At 55.7% G+C, this 21,003-nt stretch overlaps 6 protein-coding genes across 6 annotated transcripts; 1 reads left to right on the forward strand and 5 right to left on the reverse strand.

Annotated features, from left to right (window-relative positions):
* Positions 1-141: 141 nt before the first annotated feature.
* LAESUDRAFT_729524 (uncharacterized protein) lies at positions 142-2,949 on the reverse strand. The gene is made up of 5 exons (XM_040909648.1): positions 2,471-2,949; positions 1,855-2,418; positions 824-1,801; positions 494-762; positions 142-440 (listed from the first exon to the last, which is right to left on the reverse strand). The coding sequence occupies exons 1-5, from the start codon at positions 2,867-2,869 to the stop codon at positions 188-190; spliced, it is 2,463 nt and encodes an 820-aa protein (XP_040760758.1). The 5' UTR covers positions 2,870-2,949; the 3' UTR covers positions 142-187.
* Positions 2,950-4,484: 1,535 nt separating this feature from the next.
* On the reverse strand, positions 4,485-5,176 carry LAESUDRAFT_729526 (uncharacterized protein; the record flags this gene model as incomplete). The annotated part of the gene is made up of 2 exons (XM_040909649.1): positions 4,770-5,176; positions 4,485-4,742 (listed from the first exon to the last, which is right to left on the reverse strand). Coding segments are annotated over exons 1-2 (311 nt in total), but the record flags the coding sequence as incomplete, so codon positions are not given.
* Positions 5,177-6,974: 1,798 nt separating this feature from the next.
* On the forward strand, positions 6,975-7,350 carry LAESUDRAFT_814874 (uncharacterized protein; the record flags this gene model as incomplete). The annotated part of the gene is made up of 2 exons (XM_040914638.1): positions 6,975-7,210; positions 7,276-7,350. Exons 1-2 carry the CDS (start codon positions 7,004-7,006, stop codon positions 7,348-7,350), a joined length of 282 nt encoding a protein of 93 aa, XP_040760760.1. The 5' UTR covers positions 6,975-7,003.
* On the reverse strand, positions 7,209-8,614 carry LAESUDRAFT_380516 (uncharacterized protein). The gene is made up of 4 exons (XM_040902247.1): positions 8,556-8,614; positions 7,684-8,490; positions 7,449-7,633; positions 7,209-7,392 (listed from the first exon to the last, which is right to left on the reverse strand). Exons 2-4 carry the CDS (start codon positions 8,242-8,244, stop codon positions 7,347-7,349), a joined length of 792 nt encoding a protein of 263 aa, XP_040760761.1. The 5' UTR covers positions 8,245-8,490; positions 8,556-8,614; the 3' UTR covers positions 7,209-7,346.
* Positions 8,106-15,399, reverse strand: LAESUDRAFT_380523 (uncharacterized protein). Its single transcript, XM_040902248.1, has 26 exons — positions 15,291-15,399; positions 15,139-15,237; positions 14,989-15,084; positions 14,842-14,937; positions 14,700-14,789; positions 14,527-14,637; positions 14,368-14,469; positions 14,213-14,314; positions 14,057-14,152; positions 13,901-13,996; positions 13,771-13,839; positions 13,605-13,718; positions 13,447-13,542; positions 13,298-13,384; positions 11,438-13,246; positions 10,131-11,383; positions 9,979-10,062; positions 9,728-9,919; positions 9,594-9,662; positions 9,359-9,529; positions 9,148-9,300; positions 9,007-9,084; positions 8,863-8,943; positions 8,691-8,801; positions 8,556-8,630; positions 8,106-8,490 (listed from the first exon to the last, which is right to left on the reverse strand). Coding segments are annotated over exons 1-26 (5,544 nt in total). The 5' UTR covers positions 15,292-15,399; the 3' UTR covers positions 8,106-8,277.
* A 3,929-nt stretch (positions 15,400-19,328) lies between these two features.
* LAESUDRAFT_751802 (uncharacterized protein) lies at positions 19,329-20,689 on the reverse strand (the record flags this gene model as incomplete). Its single annotated transcript, XM_040911686.1, has 4 exons — positions 19,329-19,519; positions 19,568-20,078; positions 20,134-20,277; positions 20,350-20,689. 4 exons carry the CDS (start codon positions 20,687-20,689, stop codon positions 19,432-19,434), a joined length of 1,083 nt encoding a protein of 360 aa, XP_040760763.1. The 3' UTR covers positions 19,329-19,431.
* Positions 20,690-21,003: the final 314 nt, after the last annotated feature.

Here is a 21,003-nt window from a genome sequence, read left to right on the forward strand (position 1 = left end):
ACGATTCTGCGAAACCTCCTGTAACCAAATCTATTCGCACCAACAACGAGAACGACACATTATACAAGTACACGTATATCACACACGGATCAAATCCCGTCTATGTAGTACACACATACACCGCAACAAATCATGCATCCAGATCAGCGTCGTAAATCATGAAAGATCGTCCATCCACCAAAAGACCCTACAGGAACGCCTCCGGCGCAGTGGTGTTGCACTTCCGCGGCACCTTAAAGTCGTTCGTGCGCACTCCTCCGCCCCACGGCGTGCGGCCCTCGACGGTGGCGTCGGGGCCGAGCCCGCGCTCGGCAAATGCAGCCCAGAGATCGCAGTGATTCTCACCGCCAGTAAGGATCGAGTCCGCCTCGATGATCGCGTCGCGCGCATCGAAGAACGACGGCCGGCAAGGCTGGAGCTTCATGCCATTGAGTACAAGTCTGCACGTTTAGTCAGTATCGTGAATGTGAAAGCGCAAATGACCGCTACGCACTGGACAATGAGCGAGTTACCGTGCTTCGGGACGAGCGGCTTGCGATCACCGTCGAGCGTCAGCTCCACCGGGCGGTAGAAATCACCCTCGGGCACCGTGCCATCCTCGCGCGGCGCAGGCGGGAACAGACTGTCGATAAATCCGTGCTTGGTGATCAGGCGCTGCGCGACAACCCAGAGCGTCTCCGCCCAGACCTCGCCGATCGCGTGGACACCCCAGTAGCCGGGCTTGTCGAGAGTCTTGTACGTCGACGGGTTAATCGTCTCGTTCTGCAAGAAGACAAAACATTAGCAAGCGAGCGGGGGGAGAACAGGACCAACAGCGACTCACAAGAGAGTACAGGTAGTTCCGGATACCCGTCGGCCGGTTCGCAGCCCACGCACCCATCGCATAGTCCGAGTAGGTGCTCGTGCTCCTGATCATCGTCGCCAAGAAGTCTCCCCAGCCTTCGCCCATGCCTCCCGACTCGCCCCAACCAAGACAACCCGAGTTCGCAGGGCCACCAGTGAGACGGGTGCTCAGGCCGTGGCTCAGCTCGTGGATGACGATGCCCGCTTCCATGTCGCCGTCGCGGTACGGGTTCGCCGTGTTCCAGATGTACATCCTGCAGCGACCGTTCTGGCCGTCAGGCGGCGTCATGAAGTTGGCGTTGTTGTACCCGCTGCCGTCCTGTGCGTTCGCGATGACCGCATCATTCTCTTCGCCGCCGCGTCCAAAGTTGTGCTGCTGGAAGTTGCCCGAGACCTCGTCAAAGCCATACCGGTAGTACAGGTCGTGCACGAGGTTGCTCGTGTAGAAGAGCTGCGTAACCGTCGCATTGACGTACTTCTTTGCCTCGTCAGGCGCGTCGGTGCGGTCCGTCTCCGTCGGCACGTACTTGTAGTCGAACGCCAAATCGGCACCTGCGTCCGGGCGGTAGTTGAGCTCCCACGCGTTACGACCCTCCCAGTTCTCGTGCGCAAACACGTTGTTGCCCCAAGTAGTCGTCGTGTTGCGGAGCTTCTCGCCATTCGGGCCGCCCTTCACCTTGAGCGCGATCGACTGCGGGTCGTTCGCGAACGGCAGAGAGTGCCAGCCGATAGGACTCGCGAGCACATCGTAGTTCTCCTTCTGGATGGAGCGGTTGCCCACAGACGGGTCATTGATGCCCCACGCGAACACGTTGTACGTCGCGTGCTCCGGGGATGATGGTGGCTTGGGTACGGGAATAGGCGAGTCGGATGCCCAGTCGACAACAGAAACGATGCGGTGCGGCGACGCAGCCGACACCGCAGTCTCATACCAGTTGTCCTGCATCTCCACCTCGAACTGCATGAGACGTTAGCAAATCGGTTCCTAGAATACGATCGCGCGGTGCTTACCTTCCAGACGAGCTCGAGTGCAGTGGATTCGCCTTGCGGGACCTGCACGAACGCGAGCCTGGCCTTGACGGGGCTGACGGCATCGGGGACGTTGTCAATCAAGACGGTAATCGAGCCCTGGCCTCCGACAAACTGCGTCTCCCATGTAGGTGCCATCTTAGCCAGGAAAGGCGCGGGGTCCTCCATGATGTCTTGCGCGAGTGATGCATTGGGTGTCGCGGCGATCATGAACTGAAGGAGCGCCCGCGTCGGATCGCTGAGTGCGTCCACGTCCTGCGCGGCGAAGGAGTGGTGATGCGCCATGAAATACGGAGTGCTGACGTGTGCGCAATTCCAGTCGAAGAAGTAGGGAAGGTCGCCGAGGGCGTTCTCGATGGAATGCGTCGCGTCCGCCAAGGTTACCTGGTCGGGCTGTGCTGCCAGTTGTTGAGCAAGAAGCTCCTCAGCCTGCACAGCGCGCGTCTCGAGCTCGGACCATAGGCCGGCACAGTGCTCGGAGTGGGCGTCTTCCAGGCCTCTAACCGAAGCAGGAAGGAATGGATCCTCCTCTGCGCCACGATAGAACTGAAAGCAGGTTAGCAGAGCGCTCGCGCGTAGATACGTTATCGCCGCTCACCGAGTCGCCATAGGAGAGCACGACACCGTCCTTCACGTTGACGTTGATATCGCCATCCGCGACTTCAATGCCGTGCAAGTACTGGCGGACGTACACGTGGGTGATGCCGGTGTTCTTGTCAGTGTACGAGTCCTTGCGGATGACAAAGGAGCTGGCCGCAGCAGTATCGCGGGTGAGGTCCTCGACGAAGTGCTGGGCCACGTCGTATGGATCGGTAGTCTCACCGAGGAGGCTGGAGAGCGAGTAGCGAGGCTCCGTGCGGTAGACGGAATGTGGGAGCACTGGTCCGAAACCGAGCGTCTTGCGACGGCGGACGACGTTGTTGCCGCTGGCAGTCGGATGCGCGAATGCGCCAGCAAGGCCGAGGGCAGCAAGCGAGGCAACTAGCAGGCCGCGCATGATGAGTACGCTGATAATGAGTAGATGTGGTGGGCAACTCCTCGCGTGCAGACGGAGGAGGAGGAGGAGGGGGAGAAACCAACGGACAAGAGCGTGCGCGGCCTTCTTATCGGCCGCGGAACAGCGGACGCTCGTTATGGTAACCACCCCTAATATGGGTCACCCCGCACCAGAAGCACCGCCTCCGAGAGCGCTTACGCAGCGCGTCACGCTGTGGCTGAGAGTTTCTATCACGCCCAAACGAGTAGCTGTCAGCGCCCAACTATCGCCCCATTTCACCGCACACGACCGCATCTGCAGATGGCATGCACCTCGTGCTCATCAGCTCGTGTGACATGGCAACCATAGATTGGCTCAATCCGTCGTCAGCGCGTCAGGCTTTCCGCGAACTCCGTACATACGGCGTTCAGAGATACATAGCAGGATCTACACGCGCGGAGAGATTCGGGGGGGGAGCGAGTGCACGCCCAGCTCGTCCTGACATCCGAATTGCCAATCCATCTGTCCACGGTCAGTCACATTTCGAATACTTATTCCAAACTGATCCTGTGGGCTATTCCTTCGATCGGACTACCGGAGATACTCAGCGACGCAAGCTGTCATAGAATGGAAAGGTGTTGCGTTTGGTGAGTGCTGCTACTCCTGTTTCTAGAAACTGTCCGTATGCTCTGGCGCTTTCGTCCGTTTTCGCGACTTCGTTTCATCCATGTGCTCCACTTTTACAGAACGTTTAATACTGCAGGCATCAACGGCGAACGCATCATTTGCCATGGGACTGCCTCCCTGCGGGAGAGACGGTCATTCACCATCGTAAACTTTATCCGGCAGGGGAAAAGCAACGTATCCGGCCAGGTGAGCGACCATGTTCGCATATATGGCCTTGCACGAACCTACAGAATTTATAGCGCCCATCTCAGACTCTCTTTACTACCTTCGAGATATCAGCTTCCCCCGCCATCGAGACCTATCGACTTCGCGTCACTTAAGGCTTCACATAAGACGTGCGCGCGTGTCGCAGTCATGCTCGACTGTCGCGTCGCCAGTGTCAAAAGAACGTGCCCGGAACACTTCCATTCATCAAGGTCAAGGTCCCTGCTCATAGCGGGCGGGATGCAGCCCAGCGAGTGTCGTGAACAAGGAGGACCCTGCGGACGGTACCTCGGAGCTGCATGGCACGAATATACTACATACAATTACATCATGGTCATACTATGCCAGGTTGAATATATTTCTTGCGCGATGGACGTTTCGGCTGCTTGATCACACAATTTACGCGGCAAGAACAACTCAAATTTCCAAGTCATTAAGCACGAAGTGGAATGTCCGGCCGTGCGGTTTCGACGACACGGCCACTTCGCAACTCACAAATAATTCACGCAGATCTTCTCTAACAATGTGTGTATTCTATTCTGTAAACTACGGTATGGTAAACTATGCGGTACGCTACGCTACGGTACAAATGCGAGAGACGGGAGCAATGCGCGTACGTTACGGTACAGTAGCGAGTAGATATGCAAGGTATAGTGCGTAACGGATATCGTGTCTGATAGGTATTGTATCTAGTAGGTATCGTGTCTAGCTGGTATCATGTCTAGTAGGTATCGTATCTAGAGGTATCGTATCTAGCGGGTATTCTATGCGATGGGTATACTACGAGAGCGGCTACCGTACGTATGAGACGAGAGACGAGGTACGGTATGTAGTACGGCTATGGTACGTCTACGGTAAGGCTACATTAATCTATACTAAATGCAAACGTTTATGACTACACTACACTACAACTACACTACAACTAAGCTACGCTGGACCTGGAGCTTGAGGAACTGCGGGGGGAGACAATAAGCAAGGTCACCGAGAAGAGAGAAAGAAACAGAGAAAAAGAAACAGAAAAAAGAAACAGAAAAAAAGAAACCGATTCCCCGGAACCCTTGGTTCCGCCAGTTGCCCCTACACCCTCTTGACGTTACCCTCCACATCCACACACCGCAACCCTCCCCTCCGGATCCCCCGTCTGTTCGGGGTACGCCGGAGAACCCGCCCTGGACAACCCGTCTAGGTGTTGCCAGAGCTGGGATAATCCCTGCCCCGCCTGGATCCCCCGCGTCCGGGGTCACCACAGCAGGACGTTGACACATTCCGGTGCCCCTGATTCCCCTGTGTAGGGTCCTCTGGAGCGAATGATTGTCGTTCTCCATCCGCCTCTGAATTCCCCTCGTCTGAGGGGTTTCCAAAGTCGAATGGTTGACGTTCCGCGATCCGCTTCGTGTTCCCTGCGTCCAGGGCTTCGTCCGAAGCTGGAACGTCTGCGTTTGTTTGCATGTTGCACGCTCTGGATTCCCGGGCCCAGGGATCCCAGAGCGGATAAATAAGAGAAATTGACCGTTTTGCATATAAATATAAGCCTAAACCGCGATAACCGAGAGCATAGACGAGAGCACGACAGCAAGATGAGACGAGAGCACGAGAGCAAGATGACGAGAGCGCGAGAGCAGGATGATGAGATAGCGCGAGAGCAAGATGACGAGATAGCGCGAGAGCAGAATGACGAGAAAGCACGATGAGGAAAGCGCCGAGATAGCCGAAATAAGTTATGCTGTAGATGCAATGATGTGATGCGAGAGTGCTGTCGATGATAACAAAACCGTTGTGCTCAGAGAAGTCGATGAGAGAACCGCCGCCAAGATTGACAAGATGCCAAACCTTCGGAGCAGGTCAGCAATAAACACAATGTTTGTACAACGAAATGACGTACCACACAATATACCAGCCGCTAGTCGAGAAAGTCGCTAAGCCACGAGACACGAGGTCCGCGAGCAGTACACAAGCCTCCCTTGACGCACATGAGATACGTTTCACCTGATGAACACATGAACAAGGAACTGTGGGCTCTAAATCGGAGAGTTCACTCACCATATTGACCACCAGCCACTGTTCCACGAAGTCGCCGAGTTGCGAGAGACAAGTCCCATAACAGCCCATCGCCAGTCTTGAGATCACAAGATAATGCAAAGCCCTGACGAGTAGTCAGCAATTGATTCATTCAATCATACAGAAAAAAACTCACCACATTGATTGCCAGCCGACACCGGAAATAGAGAACCCTACTAGATACCAAAGCCCCAAGCCATCGACCTCTCCATGTCCATGATGCCGATTGATCTTGCACCTGCACGACAGACGTCGCAGATGTGCAATGAAAGTCCATGTTGATTGTCATCCCCCTTGATGATGTCCGTGATGAGCCGTCATTTTATGCGAGAAATGCACGAATTGGCGAAGAGCCTCTACTCACGCGCCTAAAGAACACGTGAGGCGCTGCCCGCAGTGCAATAATCTCGTTAGTTATGACGATTGTCGACTGAAGTTGGAATGCCGGTGATTGCTAGAAGCGCAACGTGCATAAGGGCCTCAACTCCCACGTCGTGGACGCGAGAGGCGCTCTTCGCGACGTTTTATGCGGCAGACTCGCAATAGCGTGAGAGCTGCAACTCCGGCATCATAGATGCAGGAGGCGCTACCTCGCTGGGCGATGTCTTGTGCTTCACAGGCATAGTCGACGAATAAATGGGGGTATTTCGAGCATTCTGACCATTTAGAGGGTGCGGGAGTATGGACGTTCAGTATGGACCTTCAATATGCAATCTGCTCCGAGCTGCTGTGTCGTATTTGATGAACTGGCGGTCATGCAGGAGAGTCGCAGCATGGCGAAGTGCCTCAACTCTCAAGTCGCAGTGAATTTGAGAGGCGCTATCTCGCGACGCGACGCTCCAGCAGACTGGCACGAGTTCGGTATCGGCACCGGGGCACATTCGAAAGGTATCTTGGCACGGCTAGATCTCGCAGTGCGTCGTTCGCAATCGTGGTCCACGTTGATGACTTTGTTCTGCACATGGAAAAACTTGTGACAGGCTAAGAGCATCAACTCCCGCGTCGTGGACGCGAGAGGCGCTCCTCGCGACGTGTTATCCGGCAGACTCGCAATAGCGTGAGAGCTTCAACTCCGGCATCATAGATGCGGGAGGCGCTATCCCGCCGGGCAATGTCTTGTGCTTCACGAAGCGTAGTCGACGAATAGGTGGGGGGTATTTCGGGCATTCTGACCATTTAGATGGTGCGGGAGTATGGACTTTCAATATGCAATCTGCTCCGAGCTGCTGTGTCGTATTTGATGAATTGGCGATCATGCAGGAGGGTCGCAACATGACGAGGAGCCTCAACTCTCAAGTCGCAGTGGACTTGAGAGGCGCTATCTCGCGACCCGATGCTCCAGCAGACTGGCACGAGTTCGATATCGGCACCGGGGCACATTCGAAAGGTATCTTGGCACGGCTAGATCTCGCAGTGCGTCGTTCGCAATCGTGGTCCACGTTGATGACTTCGTTCTGCACATGGAAAACTCGTGTCAGGCTGAGGGCATCAACTCCCGCGTCGTGCACGCGAGAGGCGCTACCTTGCCAGGTGGTCTTGTCGTTGCAAACTAAGGTTGACTTGGTTTGTAAGTGCTAAGTGCCTGTATGCCAAAACTCGCGACTTGCGTAAGAGCCTCAACTCTCACGTCATCTGGACGGAAAGGCGCTACCTTGCAAGGCAATGTTTTGGCGGCGCGGCATGTCGATCGATAATGTGGATTTGGACTATGAGGCGCACGACAGGAGGACTCGCACTGGAATCTCGGTCATTGATGGAGGCGTATGAGGGCCGTGGGCCTGTATCAGATGCGCAAGTCGGCAGCGGTGCCGTGGTCACCTCGACGTTGACGTAGCCCTGCGATGGGTTAGCGGCTGTCCAACACGATGTCACTGAGACGCACGCACCCATTCGTGCGAAACAGCTTGAAGAGTCAGTGGTAAGCATTGCTTGACAGGCGGGGAGATGGTGATCATTGAAAGTACATAGGCGTCAATAGGCTGGTGTGACATCGAGTATCTTCGACGACGACATGGGATGTGTAATCTGCTGGTAATACGGGAAAAGTGGAGGTGTAAGCGGTGGCTCGAATTGCTGGAGAACAGACGCAAATAATGTGCGACTGGTTGTTGATGGGCGCAGCCGTGCATTGTGCATCTTGAAAGCGGTTTCGAACAGAAAGAATATGAGATCACCGTACAGCTTGGCGCTGGAAACAAATATGATGTCGAGGAGAAGATAGTAGGCGATTGATAATAGTTGATCCAGACGACGGCTGGCAGGATTGTTGTGGCGAGGGCAGAAACCGACGTCGTGTGATTTAGCGGCATATATAAATGCGATGGGACGACGGCTCCTCGCGTCTGTGAGGAGGTGAGACAAGAATCGAGCGCAGCAAAATGTCGATTCGGTAATGAGGATCCTCCGTCGCGGACTATAACAGGTGCGCCGATTGCGACTGCAGTCATGCTGAGGGCGGGCGGTCGGGCCTCAGATGTAAGTCAGCCTGGTAACCGACTCGGTTCAATATGACTATCGACGAAGTCGACGCGCTGTCTCTTGGACGTAGACGGCCCCAGTACATGGGCAGGCTTTGTCACAGAACGAGATTCAGCATCAAGATCCCGCCTCTTCCGCTTCGTCGACCTCCTTGATTGGTCTCGCTCAGCGTTAACAATCGGATTGAGAGGCTGCGAGATCCATTGACCAGCGGCCTATATCAGCAGAAAGAAGATTCCTGAGGAGCCTGTTGGCGACGAATGTTCAAAGGTTCACTCACGAGAGTTGGGAGCTTGGCCTTTCGCCGGGGTAATCTCGCCAACACCCTCGATTGAGCAGCAATGACGTCCACGGGCTTCAAAGGAGCAGCTGTCAGCAAATAATAATTCAGGACTTCTTTACACCTGAGACTCACCTCGCTCACTGACTCCTGACGCAAGCGCTTGGATATTGATCTAGTTGGAGGTGACTGCACGGCAAAGAATGGCTTGCTGAATCCGCGAGCAGCGACCAACGTGTCATTTGGCTGCACATAAGAACATCGAGCTTCAGCTACTTTTCACAAGATTCAATAACAAGCGAGCCACCTTAGCAATGAGCTGCCGCCTCTTTGACACAATAGGCCGTGATCGCCCATTCGGACTAGATGGTACAACCACATGTGCAGACTGGACAAATTGTATCATATAATCATCACAGAACCGTCAGTTAGCAGAATGCGGACGACTCACGGAGTCAGTGCGCTGCCTCTTTGACAAGGGAATTCTGATTGATGGGCGATGTCCGCCGTCGGCGTTGCTGTCGGTGGGCTGGAAGGGGAAGACAACGATCCATACGGTGTGATTGGGCAATTGCGGAAAGGATGAACGTACATTGTCACTGCGCTTCCTTTTCAACGCAGACACCTCAAGAGGTTCTTTGTTTGCGTCTGGACTGTCGAGCTGAGCATTGATCGATGATGCTTTGTGCCTCTTCGAAGGAACTGGTGCATCTGCAAATCGAACACGGTTTGATGACTCTGCAGGCTAGTAGGTTTGAGCCTATTGTCACAGTAATAGCGGAAAAGGCAGTGAATGAACTCACGAGCTCGACGTGTTGCTCAACAGATGACACGGGCGGCGGAACCACTCGGACAAGTTGAACACCAAGGTACCGGTCAACTTTCAGTCTCTTCGATTTACCAGACGGCCCCGTAATAACAATCTCGGTTCCTAGGGCAAGTGGAGCGAACTTCTCAGTAGTGTCATCGACAACCTGATCGACAGAACTCTGGATATCAGCGCTGGAGGACGTATAACTGGAGCGGCGAAGCACCCACCGAGTCAACGCTCCGATCTTGCAACAATGACAAATGCCCCTGTTCTTGGGCAGGCTGATTTGCCGAGGTCTGTTTACCAAGGAACGGGCAGGACATCAGAAGAATGCAAATCAAGATACTGACGAATGTCTCACTGATTCGCTGCACTGCGTCTCAGATAATGAGGGCAATGGCGTACCGACATGCTGGGTATCCAAAACTGTGGCATGACCTTGGTTGGAGCAGGCGTTTTGACTGTCGAGAGCGGCGTCAACGGCAGTGACCGAACCAGCATGATATGACGCAGGAGGCTGATCTTCGGAACCGAGCGGAGTCGGCGAAGATACCTGCATTCATGAAATCCGGTGAGCTTTTTTCCTACCAACTGAGGATATTTAGCACTGACAGGAAGCAAGGCTTTGTGAGTACAGGTATCGTTAGTCTCCACGGGAGAAAGGAGCGGAGTAGAACCGAGAATCTCGGTGAGGAGCTGTACAGGGAAATGTTAAGACGTCAAAATTGTCAGTCTGACCAGTAGCATTGTGAAAGGGAACCTACCGCGTTAATGCGTCGCCTCTTGTATAGACGCGGTTGCACAACTTTTCGAATCGTGACGAGATCAAATGCGTCTCCAGAGCCCCTCTTTCTCTTGCCAAGTATGCTGATCGCTTCATGCGGTCCCGGAAACCTCAGCGCAAATGACATGATGCCTTCCTCGCCAGCAAATGCGGACAGCGATTGTAAGGCCCGGTCGAGAGAAGGAGTCAAAGATGAGGAGTCATCTGCAGCGATAGATGTCTTGGGCGGAGTTCCCCCCTCCCTTTGCTGAAGCGTTGTCGACGCCGACGCATCCAGACACAGCACGTGTTCTTTGTCTGGATGCGTCGTCGCCGGCGTGTTCGCTTGAACATTCAGAGGCATATCCGCCTTTTCGTTGGAGGGAACATCTGTCTTTCCCGGGCACTTCCTCGGATAATTGGGAAAACGTCTCGACCAGCGCACAATTCCGAGGACAATTTCTGCCCAGAGCACTCGAGGATCGTCATCGGTAGGAGGGCTAAGAAGGAGTGGATCCGCAAGGTTTGCTTCGGGCTGATCGTCTTCTTCCGTATCGTCGTCCGTGTCGTCGTCTTCATCTTCGTCTTCAGAAAAGTCACTATCTTCAAGCGGACCGTTGATGCTACAGATCGTTCCCGATGGGCGTCTCCGCGTGCGTGGGGGACTCCGACTGAGCTGCTGGGCGGTAGCTGGCAATGTCACTCTAGAGCGGGGAGGACTTAGACTGCGCTCTTGGTTCGGAGCTGATAATGGCACCCGCGAGCGAGGAGGACTTAGACTGCGCGGCCGTGAAACAGTTTGCAAAGTTATCCGGGAACGAGGAGGACTAAGACTGAACCGCCGAGAGGCAATTGACAAAGCGGCCCGGGAGCGAGGGGGACTAAGACTGAGCTGACGAGAGGCAAGTGGCAACCTGCTCCGAGAACGAGGGGGACTGCGACTCAGCTGCCGAGGGAAGCCATCACAATGCGATTGAGGCAAGTGAAGAGCCGCATTACCGCCAGAAGACGTGGGCGTTGGAGGTAGATGATCGAGAAGCGGTCCATCACTGGTCGACCGAGCGGCGGACTCGTCAAAGACCGCTTGACAGTGTTGTTCATCTTCACTCGCAGCATTTTGTTTGTCCGTGGAAGCTTCGCGTGCTTTTTTATGACGTCGATCCTTCCAATGTGCGCATTTGCCCCAATTTGGAAGAGGCCAAGTCGAATAAGTACCTGTTGGAACAAATGTACTGAGACTGTTCCACCGCTTACCTGCGTTGGGATATCAGTACAAACTTCTATATGAGCAATAAGTCGGACACTTACGCTCACGGAGGAAAGCAGCTCTTCTTCTCTGCCTAATGAACTCTATCCGTGCCTCTTGCTCAGCCCGAGCATCGGCTTCTCGTTCTGCTTGGATGAACTCTCGTGCCTTCGCCACACCTCCACGCAGTTTTTTCTCCTGGTCTTCATAGAACTCTCGTAGGGCAGGAATGAGGACGTGACCCTCCTCGTCTAGTAGTTCTTCAACATTCGCTTGAGACTTTTTCGGGTATAGCAGCTCAATGGGCATGTGATGATAGGGTCGAAAGCATTGATTGAACTCGTCCCACTGCCTGATGTAGAGGTCCCAGTACAATAGGGAGAGCAGGTCGTCTTCAAACTCTTCTTCAACATCGCAAAAACGAATCGCATCGTGCTTCATGATCTTGACGAACAGATAACAGCCAAAGATTGTGCCTGCATGAATGCGTATGCGCTTCGCCATACCCCAAAATCGTGTCTCAGCCACATCGAGCAGAACCTTGCCTACGAAGGCCGGAGGAGTTGCGAGCTCTACTGTTTCCCGAGATTCAACAAGGAACCGATTCCCATAATCATCGGCCCACTTCAGCTGCTCGTGCATCATTGCAAGCCAATCTCTGTCGTCAGGACTCAAAGGTTCAATGACAGGGAACTCATACTTGATCGGTAAATTGTGCGGGAACAGAACGACAGCGATTTCGTCCTCGGAGGACCACTCGTTCTCCAATATTTCCTCTGCCCGCAACTCGCCTAATTCCGTGCGGAATACGCGTCGCGGAGGGGGAGGAGTAGATGCGTAACCGGATTCAGCTGCCGGAGACATCAGCCGCTTAGGCGTCGGCGAGTGAGCCTCACATGACGGAAGGTGAATAGAAGGCAGCTTTCTTGACCGCAAACCCGGATCCAAAGCACTAGTAGTGGGAAGAGGGCGAGATTGTGGGAGGGACCTGCTTGGTGCCGATGGGCTACCAGCAATGCAGATAGCTACGTCCGAGGGAGTCTGCGAGAGCAACGGAGGCGGCGTCTGTGGGAGGATGACATTGCGCCTCGCATGTAACGGTACCATCAGTAGCGACTGCGACCGATTGCGCAGCCGTTCCGAGCGGCGGAGACGTGAGAGAGGGCCGGATGCCATTGATCGCTCCCTCTGGAAGAAGTGAACAGGCGAGGAAGAACGAGAACGAGAACGGACATGAGATGTTTCGGGTCGTGGCTCCCAAGAGTGTTGCAATGAGGTTGTCGGCGAGACTAAATCAAGAGGCGGAGGCGTGGCCGGTAAAGAAGGCGGACGGTAGTCACGATGGTTCTTGGGCAATTGCCTTGTGCGAGTAGACGAGGAAGCCCGTGGGGGTGATGGCGTCCGCAGCAGTGACATTGCACGGAAGCGTCCAGGTGACATTGACGGCGGGCCAGAGCGCTCCATCGGACTCGGTGTTCGTCCGCGATCAAAGAAGACAGCAGCTTGACCCACCTGGCCTGAAGGCGATGCAGATTCTTCGTCCTCTTCGTAATAGTCGAAGTCTCCTTCAATTTGATTGATAGGCATCTTCCTAGTACCGTGCTCGTAAGCGATCTCTGCATGACCGTCGATGCCGTCCGCTTCCGGTTCGACTTTGAAGTCAATTAATTCCTCATCGTACTCGGCTTCAATCTCAATCGCTGACAGATTCTTCACGGATCCGTGAGTGACGGCTTGCTGTCGAGAAGTGATTTCGTCCTCCGATGCAATGGTTTCTTCTTCCACGAGGACGGGTAGAGGAGAGACGCACGGAAGATCCGGAGTCTTGTCCTCAGTCGACTTAGAAGCATCCTGCGGAGCGGCGGCGACAACTAGAATGTGGCGATGAGAAAACGGAACTTCATCTCAAACCTAAGCCTTACTCTGAATGGGTTGAGACGGAGAGCGATGGCGTGCCCGCTTGGTGGGCCTGAGATCGGAGGCTAAATGCCACAGGGTTCGCCAGGATACTACAATAAATGTGACACGGACTTCAGCACTGCTCGAAACGCATCAAATTGGCGACACGTACCATCCGCGGGAATACGAGGTGAACGGGCGCGTGCACGCTTCCGGCGCTTGGGCTCTTCAGGTGCAGCAAGCAGAGCATACCAGTCAAAACGGGCACCTATGATGAGCGGGGGTGAGCACATAAGGGTATTGTAGAGGACAGCGAGAACCATCACTGACCTTTAGCAACTTCGGGAACGGAAGCAGATGTAAGCGAACGGTGCGACTGTTCAGGAGGCCCAGATACAATGACTGCAGGGGTTGTCGGTTCCTTTTCTTCAACTTGCGAGGCGACTAGCAATGGTTCATGAGCGCATTACCGTTGCCTTCAGAATCGTGGACTTACCACGTTCGGGCACGAGAGCAAGATGATCCGGCTGTTCCCGGGCCTCAATAGAAGATACAGCAATAGTGCCTTGCGTTGGACTGAGAGTCAGAGGATGCAACGTAGTTCGTATATATCGCAAACGTCGTACCTTCAGCGGGAGTGGGAATAGGCGAACCATGCACCTCCTCGGAAGTCTTGACCTTGACGGCTGCCGAAGGTTGAGCAACCTCGTCGCGAAGGCATTCTGTAACGATCGCAACAGAGAATGAACATAGGCAATGTAGGGTCATAAACGCGTACATACTATCGATCGTGGCCGGAGAAGACACCTGAGGCAGCGAACGATGGACATTTCCACTGGATTCGACTTCAATCACTGGGGTGTGTTGATCGCGTTCTTCTGGTATGACGCCAACGGGATAATGAGCAAAGAGTCGTAGCAAAGGCATAAAAAGCTTGCCATGAGCCTGGGCAGATTCGAGCGAATGCAAAGGAAATCGAGGCGACAGTTTCACGGTCGAAGCGAGAGGAGCAACATCGTCGCGAAAAGACACCGCTCCGACTACAGCGCAATAGCTCAGCGCACCGCAATAAGCTGTCTATATTATCACTGACCTTTATCGGGAGCTGGCACAACAGGGGGAGACGATAGACGCTGTAACTGTTCATGAGACTTCCCTTCAACGATCGCAGCAAGCGCAAAAACGCCCGAAGATTCTATGAAATCGGAAAGAATGAGCACACCAAATGCAGTTTCAGAGATAAACAACAGACCATGAGCCCTAGCAGCAGTCGGAGCAGACACCGAAGGCTTAGGATGCGGATGCTCGCTGTATTGGACGTTGACGATCCTTGCGGATGTGACGATGTCATACTGTGGACGATCTGGGAAGATCACGACCCGTTAATCAGCCTGCTGTTGTGAACGTCAAGTTTCAATCTCCCACCGTGTGGATGCATAGCGACAGGCCATGAATGGCGCGGATGTACACGAGCCTTGGCCTCGCCATCCAGGCGAGGATCAGAGACGTTGTTGACTGCGGAGCAACTTTCAGCACGCTGTAATCATATACATTATAATGCACCTACTATCATTCAAAACCGTAGGCGATGAGTGGCGAGGACGCTTGCTAGGCCTAGGCTCCTCAGCCGTACGCGACTGACCGGGTCGAACCGCGGAAAGGGCTGTGATACGATGATAAACGAACCGGCCAGCATTTGAATGAGTGCACTCACATTCAGCTGTGTCCAGCTCAGGAGCTTTACGTTTGCGCGACCGGTGCTCATCCGTCGATGATGACCCAGGTTTCCTATCACTACCAGCCATCGTATCTGCTGCAGTATGGCTCAAGCAACTGTGACTTGGGAAGGAGGTTAGAAACTTACCCTTGGGAGGAGTCGCTTTGTACTTTTCGGTCATATCCATAGACGTGGGCGACATAGGGTATCGAGTTCGGTTCACTGGCGACTCCTCACGTATGATCACTGCGATGGAGGCTCAACACGCTGCGCCTCTTGCCATGACCAGATCCACTCACTGTAGCTACCACGAGGTATGGAACCATAACGAGCACGTTTGCGCGCATTCTCGTCATTCTGCTGTGAGCCTTGACCTTGGATATCTGTCGTGATAGGCTTAGCACTCTGAATGATATTCAAAGCGGCTAAATTACCATCGACGTCAATTACCTCCGGACTGCGAGCTCGTTTCCGGGTGTTCGTAGCAACATCAGAGGCCGGCGGGCAAGAAGCATCATGTGCTGAGAAAGAGACTGAGCACACAGAGGTACGCAGAGACACGGGAGTACTTACAATTATGAAACGAGGGTGCCGGACCATAGATCTCGTCCAGAGGAGGGGAAGGGGGGCGTCCATCAGGGCGTGGTTCCGCAGGCGGCGAGGGAAGACGAAAAATAGCACTGATCGAAGATCCGGTAGCTGCAACTCAAAGCTCAGCATGTCACTTTCTACTCATCTGGACGCAGTCTACTTACAACCTGAAAAACCTCGCGTACGGACAGGAGCTGAGGCGGACGGACAAGATTCAATGGAGCCGAGGATAGATACGCGAGCTGGAAGAGGAGCGGAGACTGTAGGAGGGTGGGTGAGAGATAGTGAAGGACTGGACGCTCGGTTCGAAAGGGGTGCCAGCACACGTGCGGGGGTGGGAGCATATGCCGAGGTAGAAGTCGTCGCCGTTGGCGATGCGGGAAGACGAGGAGGAACAGGAGTAGAGACAGAGGTCGGGACACAAGGACCATTTGGCGCCGAGAAAGGTGATGATGGATGGACTGACACGGGAGCAGAGCTCGATGCAGTGGCAGAGTTCAATGAATGGGCGGGCGTAGGGAGGGGAACTGGCGATTGGTCTTGAGATGGTGCAGAAGCGCATAGTGGAGAACCAGCTCGCGCAGGAAGAGGAGACACAACACGAGTTGCAGCGGGCGTGGGTGCAAGGGCTGGAGGACGGGCGGATGCGGCAGACGATGAAGAGGCAGAGGCAGGGGGAACATGAGATTGAGGACAGGCAGAGGAGAGCTTCGCTCGTACAGGGAGGTGAGAGATGGGGCGAGCGGTGGAAGGTGTAGACACCGGGGGATGGGTAGCAGCTGCGTATGCTGGTGGTGGCGACGGAGTGTGGACAGGAGCGAGGACGGCAGGCGGTGATGGAGTGCGAACAGGAGAGACGACGGTATGTGGTGACGGGGTGCGTGCAGGGGAAGCAAGTTGTTGAGGAGCAATATCGGAAACCGGAGCAGGTGATGGATTGCGATCGTGGGCAGGTTCAGAGGGTGGTGATGGAAGCTGAGCAGGCGAGGATACAGAAGTGGAAACAAGGGGCAATGGTGGTTCGCAAGCGGGCGAGAGAGGTGATAGAGGACGTGCAGAGCAAACAGGCGATGGGGTGAGGGGAGGCAGAGGTGATGAAGGAGGCGTACGAAGAGACTCGGCTTCTTCGACGATAGCTGGTAATAGTGGTGCCGCTGGAGCTACTAGCGACGGCGAACGCGTCCGTATCCGTTTCCGCGCTTTCGATGCAACCTCCTGCTCTTCCTCCTCAGCCTCAGGTTCAAGCTCGGCCCTCGCGCGTTTCCTGCCCCTCGGCTTCGGCTTTGGTTTCGACGCTGCAGTTGTAATACGTTTGCCTTCGGTCTGAGACCCAGACTGTGTGGTCTCGCCGCGCAACGTCCGCGATTGAGCTCTCGTAGTTACTCTGCCTGGTCTTAGAACCGGCTCAACCGAAGCTACGGATGCGACAATAGACTGGACGTCCTCTACCACTGCAACAGGCTGCGTACGCCTCCTTCCCCTCGGCTTCGGGGCTGCTGGTGCGCGCGGAGTCTCACCATCGCGCGAGGAACCCTCGACGACTACAAATGGATATCAGCTTAGCAATGCACACTGCTACAGAGTACGTACATTCCGGTTGCTGCTCCTGATGCATTTGATCGCTCGCATTCCTGTTCCCCTTCGCTTTACCCTTCGCTGGAGCCTTGGTGGTGGCCTTAGCTTTTGCCGGAGCCTTCGCCCTGGCGTTGGTCGTCTTTGCCCGTCCACATAGGAGAGGGATATTCGGGGCGGCCTTTTTAGGGGAACGAGGTGAGCGACGTAGAGGTTTCCCCTCATGGTCCGTCAGTGGAGCTGTCGGTGTCTGAGTCACGGCCTGTAGCATTCGCGCTGGCGCTGAACCCAAATCCAGTTCTAGCATCTCCTGTTTCCTCCGTCCTGCTCGCGCTGCTGCCGGTTTCGACGCGGAAGGTCCGACTGCGACTGACGCAGCCTTGTTCGCTGCTTGTCTCCGTGACCGCGCTGTCGAGGGTGCTTGTGCCTTCGGTGTGTTCTTCGCTTTGACCCTGGGCTGTGCCTTGACTCGTGCGGGCCGCGTTTGTGTGCGTGCAGGCTGAGACCGCGCCTTCCGCTTTGCGTTCGCTGGCTTCGGTGCCGGTGCTACCTTAGGATATATCACGCGCGGTCTCGACGCTGCTGCTCTGTGGCTCGACTGCACCACGAAGGATGCTCCATTGCCTTTCCGAGCCACCCGCGCCCTCTTTGGGACTGGTGCTGGTTTGCGTGAGGACCATGTAACGGATTTACGGTCGGGCGATGTGGGCGGAGTTACCGGTGTGAATGTGGGTGCCAGGCGTCGCTGTGTCCGTACCCGTTTCTTACTTGGTGGTGGTGCCAGTTCCAGAGTCGGGAGATGTTGTGGTGATGTAGGTCTTGAATGGGACCGTGTGTGATGTGCGACTGGGGAGAACGGCAACCGCGAGACGCGTGTGGAAACGGTAACAGATGCTGGTGCCGGCGCTGGTGCCGGCGTTGATACTGGTGCCGGCGCTGGTGCTGGTGTTGGTGCTGCTGCCGGTGCTGGTGCTGATGTCGGTGCTGCTGCCGGCGCTGGTGGTGGTGTTAGCGCTGGTGTTCGTGCTCGTGCTTCTGCCGGTGCTAGTGCTGGTGCCGATGATGATGCTGGTGCTGGTGCTAGTGCTTCCGCCGGTGCGAGTGTCGGTGCCGGTGCTGGTGTTGTTGCTAGTACTTCCGCCGGTAGTGGTGCTGGTGCTGGCGCTGGTGCCGACGAGGACACAGGAGTAACATCAAGGGCAGGGGAACGGGATACAACGGTGAGAGGAAGAGGACGAGAATACGGAGCGAGTGTCGGTGCACGTACCGGGGATGGGGCAGCCTCAGCCACTGGAGCCTCAACAACCTCAACTGGCTTCTCAACAGGCTTCTCAACAACGACAGCCTGTTCAGGCTCGGGCAATGTGGATGGCAGAGGTGCGGAGGCAGCAGCAACTGCCCGCTCCTTTGCCGCAGCAATGGTGAAAATGCCGTTAAATTTGCGTGGGTCGGTCGGCGGGAGGTCGGCGGGGAGTGCAAGCTTGGGGCCGCGCCGGCGGAGCGAGACGACGCGAGACTCCTTGTACACATAGCGGGAGACAACGTCGTAAGGCTTGGTCCTCAAAAACTCGCGCGCGACAAGGCGGGGGTCGACGCGGGGCTCGGGCTTGGGGCGGCCGAGGGAAGGGTAGAAGGTGCGGCGCGCGAAGAGCGCGTCGAGGGTGCGCCGCGTGCTGAAACCGGGCTCGACGTCGACGGCGAACATCTGCAGCACGGCGACGACGAGGAGGGCGTGGGCGGCGAGCACGGGGGCGGGGAGGGGTCGGGCATGGACATGGACAGCCCGGGCGGGACGCGCGCGCGGGGATGCGACGCGGGGCGACGCGTGCAGGCGCGGACACGTGAGGGTCGCGTCGCGTGGATTACAGAGACGATATTACGCGTGGTGGGCGAATTCGAAAGATAGAGTGAAGGTTGTGGTCACTTGTGGGTGCAGACAATGAGGGGACGGACACACTGACCATTGCATACGCCATCACATCCTCCGCCGGAAGCAAACTCAGCTCGCGCCGCGTGAAGCAATCACACTTGTCGGCATTAGAGTCAGACGTTGCCGACAATTCAGGCCAAAAACTAGCCATGCTAAAAGAGAGGGCCAAATGCAGGCCAAAATCTGTCCAAATCGACGGCAGTCATGAAAAGAGATGGAGAGACGCGCGCGTCTGGCAAAGACTCTGCCCTTATAACGACAAAACAGGGGCAAACAATAACAAAGTTTTTTGCACGCACTCCTCCCACGCTTACAGTTAGCTCGCTACTCTACAAACTCCGCCGCCACTACTGCCCCTCGTCGCCGCCAGGCACATACACGTAGTGGTTCTGTGCGGCCATGACCAGCGGGGTGGCCAGCTCTTCTGCCTGTGGCCTGCAAAGGGTGAATGACACGTAAATACGCGGTGGCCAACGCACGCACCCGAAATGAATCCTCAACAGCTCGTCCATCAACGCGTCCTTGCGTTCCTTCCAGCACTTCTCCTCGTACCGCAACACCCTCAACTCCTCCACCAGCGCCTCATGCTGCTCCAGCACCCACCTGTGCTTTGCCTTCATCAGGATGTACCTCACTTGTGCGTGCGTCCTGCCCATAATCAGCCCGGTCGCCGGGTCCATCAGCTTTAGCAGGTGCTGTGGGATCTGGTCCTCCTCGTCGAACCCGCCATACTCAGGCGTGATGTCCCGAAACGGGTCATGCGGTTCAGCAGCTTCCTCTTGCTCGTCTTTATGTCCCGTCGGCTCGACCTTGAACGTGCTGTACCCGTACGACGGCGGTGTTGGCGGGCGCCCACTCACCACAGTGTTAGTCTCGCTCTCTTCGCGCTTTCGCTTGCGGTTCCCGCCGCGCCCAGGGAGCGGCGGCGAAATGTTGTGCTGGATACGCATGTGCTTTGCGAGCGCGTCCGAGCGCGTAAACGACTTGTCGCATTCTGCGCCACACCGTGAGCCAACACCGCAGATGTGGCGCAGCAATTAAACACCCACCAGGCCTCGGACACGTAAACGGCTTCTCGCCAGTGTGCGACCGGATATGCGAGATGAGCGCAAACCGCGATGTCTGCGCGATCCCGCGACGCGAGCAGGTTGACCACTCGCACGTATAGTTGCTCTTATGCACGCCGATGTGATCTGCTCGCCGCGCCACCTCAACCACCCATCAGCACGCGGAGCCCGTATACACCCTTCGCATCCTTCACTGACCATTGTGGATGTGCTCGATGAGCGTCGGGAGGTGGTTGTACACCTTACCGCAGTCCTCCCACAGGCACGTCATCGTGTCGACATCGGGCTCGTCGTCCTGCTCGGGGATTGGGTAGCCATATGGGTATGGAAACGGGGCTGCGGGAGCCAGCCCGGGCGCTGTAGGTTCGATAGGTACACTCAGACCGGACGGGCCAGCAGCGAGGGCATCATCGGCGGCAGCAGCGGGTTCACCAGCGCCTGTGGATGTGGCGTAGAGGTCATCGATGCCAGAAGAGTCGGACAGGTTGTCGGATTCGAGGCTAGGCGAGGGAGAGGGGCTGTACACGCTGCGCGCCATCATACAAGCGGGGGGGGGAGGTGCTGGGGGGCGAAACGTTGAGGGCAAGAAGGGTTGGACCGGAGAGACGCAAAGGCGCTGAATATAAGGACGAATTCGCTGAGTGCACTCCGCCAGGGCAGTTCAGACTCAGCGAGCCTGATTGCTGACGAATGTTGTTCACGAGAAGATGTTTTTTTGTGTTTTCGCAGGGAATTGGAAAAACCAAGAGGTACTGATTTGGTGGGTGCATCCATTTTGTCCCAGAGTCAGGCACATCGACGTCATCATAAGACCCCGATCACAGTGTCTGGAGTATCAGGGACGACCAATAC

The sequence above is a fragment of the Laetiporus sulphureus genome (assembly GCF_001632365.1).
Source record: "Laetiporus sulphureus 93-53 unplaced genomic scaffold LAESUscaffold_43, whole genome shotgun sequence".
Taxonomy (NCBI): Eukaryota; Fungi; Basidiomycota; class Agaricomycetes; order Polyporales; family Laetiporaceae; genus Laetiporus; species Laetiporus sulphureus.